This window comes from Rhipicephalus microplus, chromosome 7 (genome assembly GCF_043290135.1).
Source record: "Rhipicephalus microplus isolate Deutch F79 chromosome 7, USDA_Rmic, whole genome shotgun sequence".
Taxonomy (NCBI): domain Eukaryota; kingdom Metazoa; phylum Arthropoda; class Arachnida; order Ixodida; family Ixodidae; genus Rhipicephalus; species Rhipicephalus microplus.
This window is the reverse complement of record NC_134706.1, coordinates 13,230,636-13,252,718: the sequence shown is the minus strand read 5'-3', so window position 1 is coordinate 13,252,718 and position 22,083 is coordinate 13,230,636. Positions and strand designations below refer to the sequence as shown.

Sequence of the window (22,083 nt, the reverse complement as noted above, 5' to 3'; positions counted from 1 at the left end):
AAGGATCGCACAGCTGGAGATACTACCATACGTTCGACAATCATTCGTGGATGCTGCATTCCCGGCATAATGTTCTTTTGTTCTTTTTCTTTGCCCGAAGGGAATACAGCCAGAAAACAAACTTGGAATGCATATTGAGTGTGATGTTTGATTAACCTTATTCAAGTGTTGTAGCTGGATGACTGCAGAATAATTAGATATTTAATTATATGCTAATTAACAACACTCACTGAGAGTTGAGGATAATAATGTATTGCCTCATTTTCTTTATTGAGCTTTAATATCTTTTCAATTGTATATTGTGCAAATATGAGGCATTTTCAAATAGTTCTTCACAATTCGCAACCGAGGGGGATGCAAAATTGACAAATTTCAGGGGTGCGGGGCAGCAAGTCCTTAACTATGGGGGACCATTGAGGGGGCTCTGATATTCCCCGAAATGTTTTGGTGCTCGAACTTTTCGAGTGATATTCAAGTATTTGCACACCTTCACATCAACCACCAGTTGCAGACGTTAAACCGTTCTACACACAAACGCCTCCTGAAAAAAATTCACGAGTATGGCTCTGGGTGTGTTTTGAATGCTCTCCCAAGCTACGGCAGTACCTTGTAAGATTCATCACCTCAGTACAGTCGTGTGCATTGTGCTGTAAAGTATCACCCCTCAAAAGTATGATTTGAATACGCTATTCTTCATGCCCACCCTTTCTTTTTCTCAAAGTAATTAAGCCATAATTATAAGAAATAGAACACAATTTATGGAAGTAGTTCAATATAGATTATGGAACAGATCACTTTCACTGCTTTAAATGGATGCTAAGAAGCAAACAGTGAATCAGTTTAAGCTGATAAACCGTTTTTTATTTGTAATGTCAATTTAAGCTTCACAGGTTTATTATTTGGGAGAAAATTAAGGTCACAGTTTTTTTTAATTTCACACTTCTCCACATTAATTTCTGCATGACATCATAAGTGTCAAGTGTTTTTTTTTTTAGGTAGTTATGCCACATTGGTCCTGCAAAATTTTCTGGAACATGTTACGTGAAGTCTTTGGCCTCCTAAGCCATGAGATACCATCTAGGCCTTAGTAGGTGGTGTTGAAATGTACGATCGCTCACTGAGTTAGTGTGGTAACATTGATGCTGACGCGCCACCTGCAGGGAAACTTGCGCTTTTGGTGTTGTTTGCGAAAGTGTGACTTCCTAATATGAAAAAATATTTTTTTTTATTTCAGTGGTTATTTGAAAAGAAGAATACTTACCATGAGATACACCCAAACCTCATTTTAACAAAGTTGAATCTTACAGGAATAAGTTTGTTGTAGCCAAAATTTGTTATGAAGGTATATGCCTAACACTATATCTATTTTACGACCGCTTTTAATTTATGTCGTTATAACCGATATTTTGTTATATCCGCATTCATTATAATGAGGTTTGAGTATAATGATTTGAAAAAAAAAAAAAAGAACTTGAGTGCTTTCTGTACTAGAATGTGCATCTGTGTGTCACCCCCTACTGGAAAATACATCCTTCTGGATAGAACTTACTTTTTCCTCTCATTTCAGAAAGTAGTTTTAGACAGTATTCACAATGAAGACCCCAGCTACACTGGTGATGGCTACGTCAGGTACGGCTCACTAATCATTTTTTTACCTTCTCTTTTTCTGTAGACACTACATATTAAACCTTTTTCGCAGACATTCCCATGTACGTTAAAGAAAGAAATACATAGCTGTTCCACACATAAATGGCATATTCATTTCTGTTATCTCTTAACAGTGTTTACTCTCACATGATTGCAGATTTCTTAGATACATACATTTGTGTACAAATTGGGCATGCATTTATATAAATTTCCAAAATTTTTATCATTGTCCAAGGTATAGCTCACAAGTAATGTTGCATTCTCACATTGTTAGCGATTGTATAAAATGAAAATCTTTCAATCTTGTATTTTTGTGCTCGTCTCACAGGGGTATTTGTCATTATAGCCAAACCTCTATAATGTTTCAGAGGACCTTTAACAAATAAATTAGACAGACGAAATGGCAAGACAAGGTTATAGACTACTACAGAATAGTTGGACAGACTGGCAGACAGACACAAATTGTTCTGAAAAATTATTGCTGTTTACTTGATGTGTTGTTATTAATTGGTCCTTTTATATTGCAGCTTGGCTGTTATTTATGCTGTTTTTGCCATCTCCAACTGGTTGGCACCATCGGTGATCACCTTTCTCGGCCCCAAGTACACAATGCTCTTTGGTGCCATTACATATAAGTACGCATTACTTTGGTACATTTTTATCGTTAACTCTAAAAAAAATTTTAACGCTGACTTCTTTGCACTGAGATGCTCGGAGTTCGTACTTAAATGCCTGAAAAGTGCTCCATTACAATACTTGATGTCGACCCTGAGACTCGTTCACTGATGCAGTAGACCGCGAGACTAGCTTCAAGGAAGTGAGTGAATGTTTCCGGCCATACGGAACTCTTATCGTAAGACCTCCGTATGCGAGAGTTCCATATCAAGTGCAGGATTTCCATACGGCCAAAACAGTGACCAATTTTCTTGAACTTCGTTTTTTGATGATTTTAATTGTAGCCAATGCATGCTGAATATTGCCTGATGCTTGCTAATTTGTGATCAATTTTCTTGAACTTAGTCCTTTGATGATTTTAATTGTAGCCAATGCATGCTGAATATTGCCTGACGCTTGCTAATTTGTCCTTGCTGATGCGTGACTCTCCTGAATTGTTTCTTTGTTGTTCTCCTGGTTTCATTCCACCTCGCCTAATGTTCTTACTTCCATTTGTCACGTATTGTCACTCATACAATAACATTTCTCATAAAACGGAAGAAGCATGCTGAAAGAACAAACTTTTTAGATTAGTTTTTATAATCAGTGATGTTTAGTTTCTGGTGCTTATTGCGTTGTGACTCCCATTTATTATTTACAGCATATTTGTAATACAGTTCCTGTTTCCTGTAACATGGGGTTTATATGCTGCTTCTGTGGCCATCGGCGTCGGAGCTGCAAGTGAGTACGTTTTGACATTTTGGCTGCTGCTACACGCCAGAAGGCGGAGCGAGGTTTTTTTCGTACGATATAGCATTTCTTGAAGTTTAAGTAGTCATGCAAACAGAAAGAATGTTGCCAAACAAAACAAATTCCTTTGTTTTAGAGGCCTTGGAGAATGCTATAGACCTCTGATGCTTTCAAAATAGTCTAAAAAGTTTTCCGACTAGAAATTTCTTTTTTTTTGTCAGAACATCTTCAGTTCAGTCCTAATTTGAATGTTTTACTCATTATGAGGGGAATTTATGGGATTTTAAGGTGCATGCATCACCTAAAGAATCTTGGTGGGCACATGAGCATTGCCTTCGAGAGTAGAACAAGGTAACACAACCGGTTCCGTGCACACTGTCATCTCAACTGCTATCCTGGCTAAATAAGTAAGTGTTTAATATGGGGATGTACATAAAAATAATGCTTAACAAAATACCAGTAAAATCAATGTTTGTGTAGGCTTACTGCTTGTTAAAAAAAATAGTTGTGAGACAAGAGAAGGTGAAACATTGGTAGTACCAGCAGTGCGTTTAAATTTGTCAATGACACGCTTGGGCTATACCTTGCCATGATACGTCAACCATTATAAATCTACTAATTTCAACTTGTTTTCTTGTGCATTAAGCAAATTATGCTTTTAATTATAAACATGCCAGGCTTAATAATATTTTGTACACTGCAGTTATATTCCCCGATCTTGTTCCTTTACCGGTGTTAGTGTTATGTGTGTGGTCAAAGTGGCGTATTTGTTTTTTTTATGATTAATATTGGTAATATTATTGATCGGTGTCTAATAAGTATTTGTGTACGTGCTGCATGAATCCTGGTAATGGGGGCAGATGGCTAGTAGAGCTGTTGAAAGACGGCTTGCATTCACCGCTGCTCTGTCTGTTTCTGCAATAGATGAAATAAACTTGTTTGATTGACTGAGTATATCTAAAGTCTTAATTGAATTCTGGAAGAATAGAGATGCAAGTCTCTATACTGTTATCAAATCAAATAGCATGGTGTAATAATGTTGCGCTTTCTGCACAGTGATATGGACGGGCCAGGGGAACTTCTTGACAATCAATTCCGACAGCACCACCATGTCCCGGAATAGTGGCATTTTCTGGGCCATGCTGCAGTGCAGGTCAGGCAAGAATCATTACATTTCTACTTTGATAGGTGGCTCGAACACGGCAATAGACACGACGGGAAGGGCACAGGGCAATCTAAAGATTCTTGAGCATGCAGGTTGTTTGTTTGTGTTTGTTCAGTTTTGTTTTAATAAACTTTATTTGGTAGGCTCCGCTCCTCCTGTGCCCCTCTTGTCGTGTGTCTCCGTCAATTTCGCCCTAGTTTTCCAAGTATGCATCATTTCAAACTCTCTCACCTCACTACTGTACTGATTACATTTAATGTGCATTGACACAAGCCTGTGTAATAAACAGCCTGTGTATTATTGGTTGCTACAAGCAGCCAATACACAGGCTGTTGCATTACAATTTGGGATAAGCAAAAAATATCATTTTCCTTTTCCTTCCCACCCCATAATTTTTTCTCTGTTCTAGTCTCATCTGGGGCAATATATTCGTCTACTTCCAATTCCAAGGCCAAGAGCAAATTGACCGGCAAAGCCGGTTAACCGTCTACGGTGCTTTGACTGGCATCGGCATCCTCGGCATGTTGCTCCTTCTTGTACTCAGGGGTGGTGGAATTCCTCGGCGCCAGAACAGCCGAAACGAAACGTGAGCTGGCTGTACCATCCTGTTGACTAATTTCTGATAACCCACTTTTGTCCCCTTTCTTTTTTACGGTCACTTTGCCGTTATTTTTTTTCCACCGTTTTCTTTCAGGGAAGAGAAAAGTGGCCCCTCGTCGCAGGTTGAGGCCGCACAGCTCAATGCAGATTCAGGCTTCCTAGATGCAATGGGTACGTATCAGATGGATTGTGCTAGATACAAATGCCAACTATTGGCCTAAGATTTAGAAATTACATCCAGGGGTTCATAGATGCTGCCAAAGCATCTGCATCAAGGTTGTTTGATAGTGTTTGTTAATTCTGCATTATTATATTCAGCAGCGTGAAGTATCGTGATACGATCGGGCATCTAACTGGGCTCTGCTGTGACATGTATATGGCCCGCAACGAGTTTAAGTGCGTTCTGAAAGACTCAATAAAGTTCATATAGTATCATAAATGACCGGCCAAGCCGGTTAACTGTCTCCGGTGCTTTGACTGGCATCGGGATCCTTGGCATGTTAACAATCCACGTGAGGTTTTATTTATTACTGGTCATTCACTTGTTTGAAAAGCCTTAGAGAAAATGTTAATTTGGTGCATTTACCTATCGCATTTTATTTTCTGACTACACACAGCTAACATTGCACAATGGGAGATTTTTCCTAATCTGCAAGTGCACTTCCCTGCGATGCATATTTGCCCTACTAACGGCAGCATCAGTGATGCTTCAAGTGGAAATGAGGTCTTCGTTGCATGTGCTGGGGCTTGTATATGATGTGTGTTGTGTCAAGACAACCGAGTCAACATTTTTGGCGTCAAGCAAATTGTGCTCGAATGCATTGTTTTTAGCTAGAGGATAACTGCCGTTAGTAGGGCAAACTGATGATAGATTGATTTCTATGTGTAGTTTAACGTCTCAAAACCTTCTTATGACTATAGAGACGGCGTAGCGGAGGGCTCTGGAAGTTTCGACCACCTGGGGTTTATTAACGTGCACCTAAATTTAAGTACATGGGCCTACAGCATTTCCACCTCCACCCATCCAAAATACAGCCGCTGCAGCCGAGATTCGATCCCGCGACTTGCGTGTCAACAGCCGAGTAGGGCAAACTGCATAGCATTGTAGGGCAAATTGCATAGCAATGTCTTAAATAGAAGCTTTATTTGTGCATTTTTATTTCACTGCTACATTTTTTTGTTGTATCCATTTCTCTGTATAATGACGTAAGGTGCTGTAGGTAACTTGAATAAATAAATTCTTATCAATATATGTGTCAGTTATTAATGTTGCAACTGTTATGGCTATCTGTAATGAAACGACTTTAATTGTTTGTACTTTGTGCTTGCTTATGTGTCTTGGTGTTTATAACAGTAATGCACATAATAAAAGAAAAATGGCTGAGCACTAATGTGCCAGGTTTTAATGATTGGACAAGGTTCAAGGCATTATAAGATATTTCTGGTAGTTTAAGCACAATTGCATGTGAGATTGTCTATATTACGCTACCATTTTTGTCCTTATTTTTGTTAACTGGTCCACGTCTCACTGCAGTGCAGTCGGTGAAGCTGATGAGGACAGGCAAGATGCTGACGCTCAGCGTTGCATTTTTTTACACAGGTGAGTTTCTCCTCATCTCTCTTGGAGCTGCTTGAGAGATTCTCTCTAGCAATCACACGTGTAAATCTGTGAACGTTTTGCCGTCCTTGAACATACTGTGTCAGTGCTGTGGTACCACTGCCCATTGTTACATATAATGAAGCCTCATTAAATTGAATATAAAAACAACAAATTGCATGTTATAATGAAATAAGTGAACATTAACCTTGTCATAAACTGCACTTAACAAAAACACTCGAACTTTGATAATACAAACCTAGATATAACGAAATATTGGTTGTAACGAAGTAAATGAAGAATAACCTTGGAATAGACATAATGTTAGGAATATGCCTTTATAAGCGATTTCGGATATTACGAACTTATTTTCGTGTAAGAGGAAGCTTTATTATAAAGAGGTTTGAGTGTATATATTTATAACGAGTTTTCATATGTACTGTATTCATCCATTTTCACAATGCTTGCAGCTTTCTCTAATGAGGTTTGACTGTACTCATGTTTCTTAAATTTTTAAACGACAAGGCCACAAGAAAATATTTACTCAGTATACATGTAGCACAGTCGTGCTGATAAATATGTTACATCATTTTTTAGGTTTGTTTAAAGAAACACAGCATTGCAGTGTAGGGTAGTTTTCTAGTCCTTAAGTAAACTGAAGATTTGCATTTAAGACTGACGGGGATTTGTTTAATAACAAACCAATAGTCATTACCACAACATAAGTGGCAATACTATAGTTATCGAAGGACATTCTCTGAGTCGACAAAAATTCAGTTTTTCACTTTATAGTCCCTCTATAAGAAACAACTGAGCTGGTTTATAGTTAATGTTAAAGCAAGAGGCTTGGTTCGGATGAGTCCTTTTTTTATTATTTATTTTTATTTATTTATTTATTTATTTATTTATTTATTTATTTATTTATTTATTTATTCATTCATTACTATACCCTGAAGACCCAGAGGGTGTTACTGAGGGGGTGGGCACAATATGAAACTGGCAAAAGTTGTAATAACAGCACTGAAAAAAATACAACAAATCACAATAGTGAAAAAACACAAAAAAAGACAAAGAAATTCATGTTTGGTATGGAAACTTTTAACAACAGAAAAACAGCTGATGTGAAAAAAAAACATAAATCACACATACAACACTTCTATTGATTCTGTACTTACCCCTTTGTTTAGACACATACAGTCCCACATCCTTTGAAAGAGTCTTCGTTTTGCATTGGACGAAATGAATATAATTGTGGCAACAACTGCAGTTAATTTTAAAGTAAGACTTGCATAAGTGAGTCCGCATGGCAAGATCATAGAACTATATTCATGTTTATTGAATTGAATTCTATTGGTTTTATTTGCAACAGTATAAAAAATGCCGCCACATCCACGAAGTGAATGATGATGAGTGGGCGAAGCTCCGGAGGTAAACCTGGTAAACCATCAATCCTCCGTACATTTTGCCCACTCGATTTTATTGCAACGCTCCCCCTAGCGTACGTCGCCGCACTATATTGAACGATGACACGCGCCATATGTGGCATCATTCCTATTTTATAACACCTCGCATCTTTCATAATCAACTACACGTACCGCCGTCTAGTTTATAACATCTTGCATCTTTTGGACGGACGGACGGATGGACGGACAGATGGACGGATGGATATGGCTGTACCCTTTAGATCAGGCGGTGGCTAGCGTAATACTTAATGTTGTCAGCTACAAGTACCGCCATCTAGTGAACACTGCAAGAACTGAACGAGAGGTGGCTACATACAGGGGACGCACAGCCCACACCTTAAGGAGCTTCGCTCCTAAAAATGTCACTAGAGACCAAGGAATGAAGATTAGTTAAGCAACTTGAGTGTATCCTCGCCACCCCGAAAACATGCGAGCATAATAGTGGTTGCAACAACAAAAAAAAAAAAAACACTCATATACTGTGCATTGTGCATGGCTCATATACAGTATTTGTGAGGAAATTTTATTCGTCGCCTATTCGCTTCTCTCCTCGCTATTGTCGTTGGCTGCTGTTGAAAGACTAGAAAGAAATTTTCTGCAGGATTGGAGCTGTCGTTCTTCAGTGGTGTCTATGGGTCGTGCCTCGGCTTCACGAAAAGTTTTGGCAAGGACTCTTCCAAGTTTCTCGGCATCAATGGTCTTCTCATTGGTGCTGGCGAAATCACTGGTAAGACTGCAAGGGGTTTATTTTGGGGAAGAGCTCATTAGTTATGTCAGAAATAAAGCGTATTGTCAACTGTCTTGCTTGTTTCAAATGAATTTTGTGGAGCTTCTTTAAAGCAAGCTTCTTTGTCAAGCTGTGAAGATTAAGAAAGTGATTAAACAAGGATTAGGGAGCTCTAAGGATTAAGGGAGGAAGAGCCAGAGCATTGATTCGGGCATGTCTACTTATGAATTCTGAAAAATAGCAGTATCGCAGATGGGCAATTGAAGACATGCTAGCTAAGTACATACACTGAGAAATGATATTTTAGGGTATGCAGCAAAACTTATATTTATAAATTTATGTCTCTGGCAGTGATCATCAGATGACCGCCACGGATCGCAATTTACAAAAGGATTGCAATTTAAAAAATGCTGATGAGTGCTAGACTGTGACATAAGCAAGTTTTAGTAGTGCGTACGTTGAAATCATAATGGCGTTGCATATGCTGCATTCCATGCAGTGTGGATGAGCAAAAGTTCTTCGCACGGGCTGTAGGTGAAGTGTGGCTCTCTTATTTGCACGATGCCGTTACTGGCACGGCGTAAGGTGTACTGAAATTTGCTGTTATCAGATCACATTGAAGTCTTCACTACTATTTTTAAAGCACTAGCATCAGAGCACCATATTATTTACTATATTGTGACCAGTGCATTAGCTAGCCAAAGTTTCAAGTTCTAGTTTTCTCTCGCAAGCCCAAACGTTTTTCTTTACCTGACATTTGTAACTAGTTCTGTTTGTTTATTTATTGCACCCAGGTGGGCTTCTCTTCAGCATATTGGGCAAGCAGACAAATAAGGCTGGCAGGGACCCCATCATTCTCCTGGGCTACCTCGTGCACATCACTGCCTTCTTCACCATTTTCATAAACCTGCCGGCAAACTCTCCCCTGGGACCCACATCCGACCCTGCCTACATCGCGAGCAAGTGCGTTTTCGGGAGCCACTGCCATGCTCGAACCTCATCATAACAAAGTTCCATCTTACAAAAAAATAAGTTTGTTATATTTGAAAACTCATTATGAAGGTTATTCTTAACACTGTACTTATAGCAATACTATTTTTATTTACTCCATTATAACCGATATTTCATTATATCCTTGTTCATTGTATTGAGATTTGAGTTTATTTACTATGCTGTCATCCTTGTGCCTTTTAAAATTGCCGCAGAAATTTTCTGTATGGTTCGTATAGGGCAACCAGAACACGCATGAGAAGAACAGAAATTGGTGAAATCCCACTACGTTGGAGCATTTCTCATTAACCATTTGTGCACGATGATGCTGTAAGAACATTTACGCTGATGCCTGCTACTGACGGTTTGGTGGGTGTGGGCAATATGTGGCACACATGTAATCAATTTGCCTAATCTTCCATAATCTTATTGTGTACCATAGTGTACACTCACTGCACAGAAGAAGAAAGTGACAGTATCAAGCTGGTTACCGAAATTTTCAGACTCAATGCACTTATGCTGGCAGCTCTAATGTAATCAATAATAATAGTAATAATAGTAATAATAATTAGAATAGTGCAAGTGAAACTGAATAAACTATTAAACTAAATACCCCTTTTTAGAACAAGATGTCACATATTTTAATTGTGTTTGAATGTACTGTGACTTGCACTGCATTTTTGCCTCTCTTGCTTGGGTCTCATTATGCCTGGAGTATTTTTAGATTAGAGTAAAATTAAGTGTTTTGTACTAAGAAGCCCACCAATCAATCTTTTGATTTGGGGGCAACCAATGATGTGACCTCGCGTTTCGCATAAGACATCATATTCAGGGAGGGTTTTACTCTCTGAATAAAGTTCTTTTTTACTTTTATAAAATCCACTTAGAGTCTGCGTATGACATTGGGGGGATATATGTGTGCTCAACATAGCCCTTCATAAATACAGTGCACAAACAAGCATTACGTAGATAAAACCTTTTTTAAGTGTTATTTCTTAGCTCTTTTTTTATTGATGATTTTTGTATTAGCTGCCAAACAACGTCACATTGTTTGCATTTAAATGAGAAAAGTTTTTAACAGCGAGGTCACTACTCATCGCAACAAGAACTGCTAATGCTAAGCTGAGAATTTTTTGTGGACCATCGTAGCAGCCTGTATTATAACATTTTTTTTTTCTTTTCAGTCTTACTCTTGCCTTTGTGGGTAGCTTCTTGCTTGGATTTGGTGACAGCTGTTACAATACCCAGGTGAGTGTTAAGGCAACTTGGTAATAACGTTATTTTGGTTCAATTCGTTTTATATGGGGAGTAAAATGAATAATCTCCCCCTGTGACTTAGCTTGAATTGCCTCACAGTTTCACAACTTGTTGATAATCCATAAAAGTAAAAGTGTGAGAATTTTTTAGAATTCTTGATTAGACATTAAAAATCAGCCTCAGGTTGTATTTTGTTTGTGTTGCTTCACAGTCATATTATTGAGTGAATAACTGAATGTACAAATTAAATTAACTGAATGAACAATTCCACTCATCATGACTTTCCACACGAAGGCATATGGCCTCACAAGTTCAAGGATGGCTTCAACATAACCATTTCCTTAACCAAGGATACTTTCTTCATGGAGATCATGCTAAACGGCATTTAGTTATGAAGATGAGGGCAACTCGTAGCCATACGCTATTGTCGAGGACGTGACACCATGTGTTCTCGTGTTGCAAGTCATATCGATCGTGACTGTACAGTGCATTGGCATGCCCAGCGTGTTGTAGATGGCACTTGGTACATTCTGTTGTTGAGAAAAAATTCGTTCAGATATGCACTGATAAACTTTTTTTTTTGATTGGTTAATATAATTTTGATTCAGAAAGTTCTGTCTAAAAATACTTTCAGATCTATTCTATTCTTGGATTCGTCTACGCTGACAACAGTGCACCGGCATTCGCCATCTTCAAGTTCATTCAGGTGAACACTGATGCATTCTCAATGTACCAGTTCGAAAGTCACACTGTCCCATACAACTGCACCGAAAAACAGACAAGAAAATTTCTGTGCAGAGGAGACATTGATTGCTTGGTTTACATTCAAGATGGAACAATAATAACGAAATAGAGAAACAAAAGCAACTTTCTGATGATATATTTATATAGCTTAATTATGTGTTTCTTGAACTTAGATTAAACAATAATAACACAGTAGGGAAATAAAAGTAACTTTTTGCTGATTGATTGCTATAGCTTATGCGTTTCTTGAACTGATGTCCTTGAAGTAAGAAAGCCTCAGAAAAAAAAAAGGCTGGCTGTGTTCTTGGTTAGCTAAGTAGTTCTGTTGTTTTGTACAGCAGAATGAGGAATTTTAAGGAATCTGTGCACACATTCACATTCAATATAGATGAATATGAATGACAGAGTTTACAAGATGAAAAAGTTCAATGTACTTGCTCCTTGTCACCATAACTAAATTTAACTCAATAATCCCAGCATAATGCAACTGATGGTAGAATCTGAAAATGCCAATAACTTTCTGTTCCATCCTTAATTTCCTTCCTCAGTGGTACGTATCTTTTTGTATTTAGAAAGCTTGTACTGTTGATCATATAAGATCTAACAAACGAAAATCAATTCTATTTATGATGTTCAATAAACTTAGCACTTCTGACGTATAGTAGAAGAGTCTAAATGCACAAACGCCTTGCGTTTCTTCCCAATTTTTCGTTTAAAATGTTTCTCTGGTGCAGAACCGTGAATACAATCAAGAATTTTAAACAACAAACTTTTTTTTTCAATTGTCAACTGAATACTACTTACAATGCAACTCCACCTGCCCTTGTATAACAACATAATTAACATTTGCTGCTTTCAATTTATTAAATTTTAAGAAACTCAGCTTTTTGAATTTTCAGATTAGTACTATGAGTTGCATTCTGTTGGGATTGTTAAGTTGAATTAAGTTGAATACGCCCCTTAGCAAGGTGACTTCATGAGGAGAAAAAAAAACGAAAAGGAGCACATGCGAAACAAATTATTACGTCGTCGTTTCTTTTTTCTTGTATCTATGTCTCATTTGCGCTCTTCTTCTCCCTTATGCCAGTGATGCTTCTCGTAAGCACATTGTGGTGGTTTTTTGAACTAAGCATAAAAGACCTCCAAAAAGACCCACATTTCAGCACATTGATTACATTATCTTTCAATGCTTCAGCACTTACTAATACAATAAAAATTTAAAAAAAGCATGTCATTGTTCAGTGTTTGTTATCAAGCTATTAAAAGAGCTTTGGGCTGCAACACTTTTTCAGTTGTGTCATGACATGCTGCAGCTGAGGCTCATGAGAACGCACAAGCCAAACATATAGTGCATCACGCGACCCGGACTTGGCAATTGATTCTCAAAGTCTGCTAGAAATCGTCCCTTATTCTCTTAACGAGTGATGTTATTAAACCAAATGAATGCATCGTAAACCCCAAAGTCTACGGCCATCGGCTGATTTGAGCATCGTGAGCAGTGTAGTTACCGTGGCCACCACAGGATGTCGCCACGTGTCCATGCATGCATGATTACATTGCGAGTAAGTTGCACGTTTGGAGAAAGAAAAAAGTGCTCAAGGTCATGACACGCATTGATGAAGCATAGCTCCTTGCCCTATTGTCATTCCCTCCTCGTTGCATAGTCTTCAGTGCGCTCACTGGTACGAAAGAAGACAGAAAGTGCCTAAAGGGACGCTAAAGAGACACTGACTTGGTTTAGACTCATAAACTGCACTCTGGGAAATCTAATGCCATAAGTTTTTCTGTCTTAAGTTCATTATTAGCAGAAAAAATCAAGGTTCAAGTTTCATTTTAGAACTTCGCGCCGAAATCTCCATGTGTGTAACACCTTACAAAATGTGTTTTTCGTATTCTCGCGACGTCGGCTTGAGGAAATTCTCCAAAACTTCGTATGCTAGATCTATGGCACCAACAGATGACAATGTATTTCATTTTCATCGAGTAGAAGCTACACAGGACCCAGTAGGCACCTTCGAAATTTGCTACCTTGTGGTGTTTAGTGTGGGCATCTCGCGTCTCACAATGGCGTATCTGCTCACTTTTTTTTTTTTTTTTCATGTTTTCTCGGTTATCAAGTGTCGCGTCGTGGTAGGGGCGGTGTTTTTGGGATTGTAAAATTGTACCTTACTAATACGCGATAAATTTTTTTTACTCTCTAGTGTCCCTTTAAAGCCTGCAACAAATCCCGGTAACTGCGCTCGTACTTGACGGATTCTAAGATTTTGTGCGGCAGTCAATTCGGGAGGCAATAAACTTTTATTAGTTATTCACTGATTACTCAAAAAATGTAGACGGGTTTCTTTGAGAATCGTTTGGCAGTGTTTCGTAAGAAACAGCTACAGGTCTACTGCCACACGATCCGCGATAGTTTTGTGCACTATCTCATTCCCTTTGCGTTCTTTTTCTGTCGACAGGCGATCGCCGCTGCTATCGCCTTCTTTTATTCCAACTACTTGCTGCTGCCGTACCAGCTGCTAATCCTGGTGGTGTCGGCAACGCTGGGCACGCTTTGTTTCTGGATCATAGAGTGGCAGACATTCGTCGATTCCCGGTGCCGCAAGGGACACACCGTCTCCGACAACAGTAGTAGTGCTGACGAGCCCTGTACGTAAATATTGATTCAATTTAAGTGTGACTGGAATGTGTATCCTAGTTGCTATAGAAAAGATTTGTCCAGATGCATCGACAACATTTTATATACGGTGCATCTTTGGAGGCAATGGAGTTATTCAGTGCATCTGAAGGCTATGGTTGTAAACGGAACATTTGCAGAGATAAGTTAAATAAGCTTATACAAAGTGTCTAAGCATCAATAAAAAATCAAGCTTCACAGTAATTGCTCAGAGAGTTATGTAATAAACAATTAACTTCAGTCTGCTAATATATGGTTCAGGGGTGGAAGTGTTGTACTTGTTGTGTTAGGGCTCGTAGCAGTCGAATCGGCTGACGCTTCCCTTTGAATTATCATAATTATCGAAGTGGCCAGGTTTCGGGCACGTAGAGATCACTCGGAAAAATGTGAAATGTGGCATCCACAATATTCCGTAAATTCCACATGGCAAACAAGTTGCAGAGAAAAATCATGGCATGGCATGAGAGTAATTTCTAATGACTTGGCAGGTTATTGTGGGATATGCTTCTCCAGAAGTGGCAGTTCATGGGTACAACCATCTTTCCAGCTGTAACTGAAAGCATTCATTCTCGACAGGACACAGTGTAAATGTTTTTCTATTTAATCTTTGCTGTAGCACAGGGCAGCATGGAATTAACTTTTGTGATAAGGCTCCTTCGTTCATTTTGTTTCTTGCTTTTGCATGATGTCTAAGGACCAGCCTAAGAGCATAGATAAGGGATGCCTTCGTGGGCAGTAAGTGACTTTGAGCATCGCAATGTCATTTGGTGTCGTCATTATTCGACTGCATGGAATTTGGTGTAGGCGCTCCAGTTTTCTGTACTTTGGCACAGTCTCTTAAGGGAGCACCGATTTCAATCCATCAAGTTTTATCATTTTTCAAAATAATCTAGTTCTTATGCTCAGATTTGGGTGCACGTTAAAGAACACCAGGTGTTCAAAATTTCCGGAGCCCTCCACTACCGCGTCTCTCATAATCATATGGTGGTTTTGGGACATTAAACCCCAAATACGAATCAATCAATTATCTGACATTTCAAAGCCAAGCTAAGTCGAGCTTTGTACTGGCCTGCGCAAGTTTGGATATGTCTTAAAGCAACAAGAATGGAGCATCTATTAAGTCTTCCCTTCCTAAGATTTTCTGCTTGGTTGGTTTGCAAAAGTGGGGCAGGTATGAGCAAGGGAAGGCTTTGTGCTAACTATACTTAGTAATAATAAATTGCTTTATAAAACAGTCAGTGGAAACAAGAAAGGACCAATCAAGGCACTTCGTGATATTGTTCATTCATAAAGGTGTCATGGTACTAGTACCCTTTATTATTTATCAACTAAAAATTAATTTGATCATGTAGGTATATAAAACCTTTAGTGGAGATCTCATCTCAGTGCCAGCCATCTTTGATTGACAGATCTTGTGCATACGCTTCGAAATGCTACACCGCAGCGGTTGCAACATGGAAAACCATCAGTGAGGAGGTACGTTTTCAGATTCGTAGATAAGAACCTTAGTCCTCGTTCAGAGCAATGTGGGTACTGCAGCAGCGCTTATTTCTTCAAGAATATATAAAACTTCGAAACCACCGTGACAGCATGCCTAGCACTGATTAGGACATCTAGCACTTGGTAATGATGCACATTGGGAGAGCAGTCTTGAGATCATGGAATTGCTACGAGCTTCTGGGCAGGTCATGGCGTCAGTCACTATTTATTTCACGCTTATGACACCCTCGGACGGTCTATTGTGAGCCTTCTAAACCACTCTGATTGATCATATTATAAACAGGCACTTTTGTCAACAATGTCACATTTGTCTTTAGCGAGACACTCCAGACGTTAATAATGGAACAGTGCACGCTTTTTGAGCACCAGCCTCTCCTTGCTTCTGTTCTGCTCTGAGGTTCTCCCCTGTTTACTTGAGCTCTGCTCTGAAATTGCTGCGGGATGGACGGTTTCTTCGCTTATGTTCTTGAGGGTGCCATGGTGTCGGTGCTTTCTTGATTCGAACCACGTAGCTCCAATGTGGCGCTCTCTCGGCCTTCTGTTTTCCACCAATACACGCAGCACTGCGTCCACCCATAACCTAATTGTATGCATTAGTAGTGCCACATGCTGCATTTTTCTTCCCCTTTTGTGAAACTGTGAAAGACGTGAAATGATGAAAGCACTACAGGAAAAAAACATTGCTACCAACTAAGTTCATTCAAAACGGACATTTCAGTTTTTCAAAGTAAAATGTTAATGTGGCACAAAAACATTTGCACGAAGATATAAGACAAGATCACAAGGAAAATTAAACTGCCGAATTGGCCGCCTATTCCAAAACTAAAGCCAAGAACCAATGTCCGCTGGGGTGCCGGACCCTCGCGTGCACTGCTTATGCGAACATTTTCATTTCTTTTTGATGATGATTGAAAACATGCATTGACAAAGCATAGCACTGCTAGAACATCAGCCAGTCGGTCAGTCAACCAATCGTTCCATAGATCAATGAGTCGATCAATGTAACTTTATTTTCATGAACAGAAAAAAAAAACAAATTTACTTGGATTATTTGACCAATAGCCTAAGGTGGCTTGTGGTTGGTCCAATACAATATTCAACAAAATATGCACAAATCAGTGTTTCAAACAGCGTTTTTGCGAAACATAACATTCTAATTAAGAGCGGATGCATTGTGATAAATGTGCCCGGAATGCGTATTTCAAAGCAATAATGGAGGATTCTGGCTTCTTATTAACGTTTCATCCAAAGAACAAAAGGTAACTAGTTACGTACATCAATTTTATGTATGGTTTTATTATCGTGAAGGGTGGCAAACATTTTTTAGCACTTGTTTTTATGAAAAGTGAACATTTTATCATTTATCTGAAATTAGTGGCTAGCGAGATACAGATTTTTTTGGGTCTTTCTATTACAATGAAACAGTAAAAAAAAATAACTTTCTGTAATATAATGAGCTCCAAGAGTCAGTGAGGTTGTCACAGTCAAATTAGAAAGGCCTACCAAGCATAAAAAAAAAATTTTCTCGCCAATATGAAGATTGGCCTCACAAGTGCAGTCCCACTACGCAAGTCGTCCCTAAATCTTGCGGCAGGGTAATTGTTCTGCTGTTGACTTCAATATGCTGATGGTGATATTGGGATCACGAATGAGGTGCATAACCGTTTTCAATTCATAATGTAACTGCGCATGTACTATAAGCTAACCCTGCTGGCCAACAGAGCAGAATCGCACCTATCGCCATGATTAATACACTAGTAATGTTCCTGTTATCTCGTAAGACTCGCTGTATCGATTTTCTTCTTTCTCGCGAAGGCAGCGGTGAGGATGAAATGTGCACATTACTGGTGAGTGAGCATGTGTTGGATTGAACTTCGAAGCTGTATGTTCATCATTATGACCTGCTTGGTACAAAATTATCAGAACTTAGGTTGCAACTGCTTACATATTAGAGCCATGTTGATACAGTTAGGCAAATATTGTAGAAAAGCAGCTTAATATTGGAGAAAATGCATGATTTCAGTTTCACTAATCTGATGCATGCCGTTTCTTATGTTGACTGTCAAGCTTCAGCGAGTTTATTCTTTACTTGATAATTTTGGTTATATTCCTGCTGGTTTCGACGAACGTTGAACACCTTTAAGTTTTTATTATTCAGACCAGCACCTCACACATCATGCTGTGTGCTGTACCTGGTTACAGTGTTTCATCTTCTTATAATGAGTTGTAAATACTGAACGTCCTTGTTGCACGTGTCACAACAGCTTTTCGAGATTCATGTGATAAGTGAATTCCCCCGTGGCAGTGAACGTGCTTGTTTAATTTGAGTCGAATATTATTGTTTACCAGATTGACCAAAAAAGGCCATATAATCAAGTTAAAACATATTTATTTTTGCAGTAAAAGGTTTTTTTAATTTGAGACAATTTAATTCAGGAAATCAAATAATTAAGGCCAATTACATAATTCGGGCGTGTTCTGTGGTCTCGACCAGCGTTGAATCGTTAAAGGTATCAAGCTCTCGTGAATGCGGTCGTATTTAGCCACAACTCAGTTAGGATGTTCATGGGAGCGAGCTGAGTGTGAAGTGCCACGTGTGTACGACACAGAGGGACACAACTGGCATTTTCGGACAGCCGAAACGACCATGAGCCTTTGTAAAGCCACAGTAATTACCCAGAAATGCATTGGTTCAGAGCACGTTTAGAATTAAGACACCAGGGTCTTGAAGCCCACTCACATTGTGCACAAAGTCCCAAATGATGAAAATTACGGGCAGTTCTTGCACTGCTTTATGCAAAACAATCGCTCGATTGACATAACCCTCAAGAAAATGAAAATTCATTGATGTAATAGACATTTGTTTATTGTTTCCTTGATACATTTGATGACTCAGCATTCAATTAATTTGGACAGTTTTTCCGGGGCCGTGAAATTCAAGTTAACAAGCTTCTACTGTGCTGGAGTTAGACGCCATGATTGAGTGAAATCTCAGAGTCACTGCTCGCCCTATGTTCGTAATCCTGACAGGCTTCATGACTAGCCGGTCATGGACTTTATGTGTAATTAAAAATTTTCCTCACAAGCTTTCTTCACATCTTTTTATGTAGCACTCACATGAAGAAGCGTAGCTGACGCGCAGTAAGTATGCATTGTGCCTGAACTGTAGTTTGTGCTGTTTTGTTTTCTGCGTCTGTTTGAAATTTTTCTTTCTGCTTGTGTTGCTAGATACTTCAAAAGTTCGATGTATAAGCTTTACGCATGTTTTGTGCTTGTGCATCCAAACACCTGTGCTTACTGTGCTGGCACATACGACACCCTGCTGTTATGTGAAATCGTGAATTGTCGTAAGACCTTCCATTCTGCATGCAACATGTACGTAAGCTGCATTGTTTTGTTGGCTTTGTTGTGTTTTGTGATTTTGTTGCACGTTGCTCTGCATGATTCTCGTTCTAATGAAAGTTAGTGTGGTGAACTTGTATTTATTGGTCTTTTATAAACTTGGCCCATAGCCCTGGCGAATAATAGCAAAAGACATTTGAGAAAACCCGCAGGGTGGCTCAAGAGTTAAAAAAAGGGAAAGGAGACAACCACCTGTTTGTAGCACGAAGTCATGAGGAAATCCGTGTGGATTTCTCGGAAAGAAAAGCCTTTTAGTTGCCGAAAAAAGCATCCTGGTCCGGTGTGCGAACCCGGGACCAATGCCTTCCCGGGGCGGTCACCCTGCCGATTGAGATAACCAACCAGGAAACTAGCGATTGACAGTGCAAGGGCGAATTCATCGACAAATCGGGCACAAGTATTGCAAATGAGTTCTGCGGAAACCCGCTAGGTGACGAAACGGTTAAGTAAGAAAAAAAAGACAATCACCCGTTTTTAGCACGAAGCCACAAGGAAATCCGTACGGATTTCTCGGAAAGAAAAGCCTTCCTTGTGACTTCGTGCTACAAGCGGGTGGCTGTCTTCTTTTCCTTTCTTAGCCCTGGTGAATGCTTCAGGGTATTTCCTGCAGATGAGCAGTGCAGGACATTAATTTTGTCTGTTAAAGTCCTTAATTAAATGATAGGCATTTAATACTGACCGCTCTCAAAAAGCTTTAACCATTGAATCATATCTTGCAGAACAAATACAGCAGGAAGCTTTTGAAGATTTCTTGGCCTTGAAGGCCTGCACTAGCCATCTGTAAACATTTCACTAAACTGCGTCTTCACAAGCCCACTTTTACGAGATTTTCTTCAAAGACTATTGTTTTTTTCTGTGTTAAGTGCGCTGATTCAGTTTCTAAAAATACTAAACTTCTGTATAACGAGCAAAAATTGGGAAATTGAGAACCAAAAATATAGAGAGTCAAGCTAGTTGGAACGAATGCATTGTGAAATAGCACAAATCACACCCTGTGTTCCTGAGTGTTTTTTTGCACTAATCAGGAGCAGCAAGAATTGAGATATTGCTTGGATTGAAATAGCAAGCTTATTTTTTACTTAGTTTGTGGAATTATAAACATGGCTAATTAGGACATGTATTATTATGCTATGCTACGAGATGTACTACCTGCATTCTGTGCGTTGTTTTGTTCAGTTTCAAAGTTGTATGCCTGATTTCTAATTTTTTATCAATACTTAAAATACTATTGTACAATTAGTCCATGCAGGTGCCTTGTATTTCATATTTAGTGTTAAAAACTCTCTGTGGTACATGTTGCATACTTATAATTTGGCCACTCACTGCATGCACTATATAAGGGGGCTTGAAATTTCTGTGACGTGGAAAATTCCGCTTACTGTTTGGGCCTTTCTCCAATCTTATAGGAGCAGAAATAGAAGTTGAGTTTTGAATGTTCAACGGTTTGTTAGTACCGTGTGGGCCATGTGTCTGGCACACAGCCGTGCACCACATTCATGTGACCATTTTGTTGCTCCTGCCTTCATTGTGAACACCACTGCCTCGCGCTTCTTAGCACGTAACGCAGGTAATATTTCATGATTGATGCTTGTCATCCCCGGTTATCGCAAATTGCTCAAACCAGTTACAGTTCTATCATGGTCTGCATTTCGCATTTACCTGTCGACACATTTCTTTTTTTTTCTGCCTTTTAGGGGTGGAAAAGCTGTGACAGGCCCAGCCGGTGCACATTCCTCGTCCACCTCTGGAAAACCGTCTTCAAGGCGTGCTGCAGAGCACTGCAGCAATTGGCAGTCTCGATGATTGAGGCCGCCATTGGACCAGTTTCACATTCTTGGGCGTTATTGCGTCTATACTGTCCATTAGTGCGGCCCGTCTATCATCTCCGTACATACCATTTTGCGACGCTATTGAGCTACACGCATACACACACAACTGGAGGCATCCATTGGCTGCAATATTTTTGTGTCATAGGTAGTGTAAATCTGGTGCCATGGACTTTTAGAAAACCTTTAATCCACGACCATGTTACTTTTTTTCCAATGCACTTTCATGTTATTAGGTAGGCTGTTATCGAGTCTACTTTTAATATGTTCTTGTTAAATAAGAGATCTATGCAATTGATCAGGTGCACTGTTATATAACTTTTGTTTATCTATCATGCAGTTGTCACTTGTAGTACAAAGAGATGATTGTATGTACAGTATAAAGTCTTTTATACATTTCCTGCCCAATAGAGATGTGTCTAGAAAGATATCTGTAAATATTATATTTTTCTACTCATTCTCATATCAAAAGCACACTCGTGAAATAAACATTACTTTTTTTTCCATCTGTTTCTTACAGCTCATATAAGTAGCTTTTGGCATTTTAAAGGGTTTGAAGTTGATGGCACCTCACCGCTGCCACCAGTTGATAAGGGTCAAGGTTTGATGGTAGGTACGGCGACGGGTACAATAATCAAGGTCGTCATGCTAAAGATACAGGAGGCAGTTCATAATGCGATCCAAAGCCATTTCTTTTGATGTGGAAAATTTTATTCCTGTAAATTTTGTTTACAACGAAATGAAAACGTCACAGTTTCGCTGCAAGGGCGAGGCAATGAATGCGATAGCAACAACTTGGAATGTAACGCTGAGAACGGCTAGCAGATGGAAACGTGCAGCGTGCTGCTCACGCACAAAATACGCACGAAAACAACACACACAGGGCGAGAGCTAACAACATTTACAGCTCGACGCTTAGCGCGTTGTTCAAAAAAAAACGACGAACGAAACGTTATCACAGGTACAGATATGTGTGCGAACTAACGAGTGTCCCAGTTGTTACTTCGCTGCGTTCGAAAAGCGCGCTCTTTCTTTTCACAAACGGGGCCTGTCCAGCGAGTGAAGTGACCTTCGTGGCCGAGGCAAC

General features: G+C 39.3%; 1 protein-coding gene across 3 annotated transcripts in view; it reads left to right on the top strand.

Annotated features, from left to right (window-relative positions):
* LOC119179520 (UNC93-like protein MFSD11) overlaps positions 1 to 21,500 on the top strand; it is a 34,521-nt gene extending 13,021 nt beyond the window's left edge. Inside the window, exons 2-16 of one of the 3 annotated variants that reach the window (XM_075868688.1) lie at positions 1,568 to 1,629; positions 2,175 to 2,282; positions 2,963 to 3,042; positions 4,108 to 4,204; positions 4,626 to 4,802; positions 4,911 to 4,987; positions 6,351 to 6,416; positions 8,478 to 8,603; positions 9,398 to 9,566; positions 10,778 to 10,841; positions 11,485 to 11,556; positions 14,051 to 14,240; positions 15,678 to 15,744; positions 18,879 to 18,909; positions 20,865 to 21,037. In XM_075868688.1, coding sequence (XP_075724803.1) covers positions 1,568 to 1,629; positions 2,175 to 2,282; positions 2,963 to 3,042; positions 4,108 to 4,204; positions 4,626 to 4,802; positions 4,911 to 4,987; positions 6,351 to 6,416; positions 8,478 to 8,603; positions 9,398 to 9,566; positions 10,778 to 10,841; positions 11,485 to 11,556; positions 14,051 to 14,240; positions 15,678 to 15,744; positions 18,879 to 18,903 — 1,380 coding nt within the window. In that variant the 3' untranslated portion in view covers positions 18,904 to 18,909; positions 20,865 to 21,037. Of the gene's footprint in view, positions 1 to 1,567; positions 1,630 to 2,174; positions 2,283 to 2,962; positions 3,043 to 4,107; positions 4,205 to 4,625; positions 4,803 to 4,910; positions 4,988 to 6,350; positions 6,417 to 8,477; positions 8,604 to 9,397; positions 9,567 to 10,777; positions 10,842 to 11,484; positions 11,557 to 14,050; positions 14,241 to 15,677; positions 15,745 to 18,878; positions 18,910 to 20,864 lie in introns of all 3 variants that reach the window. The other 2 variants (XM_075868689.1, XM_037430614.2) reach the window with 2 other exon arrangements.
* The last annotated feature ends 583 nt before the right edge of the window (positions 21,501 to 22,083 follow it).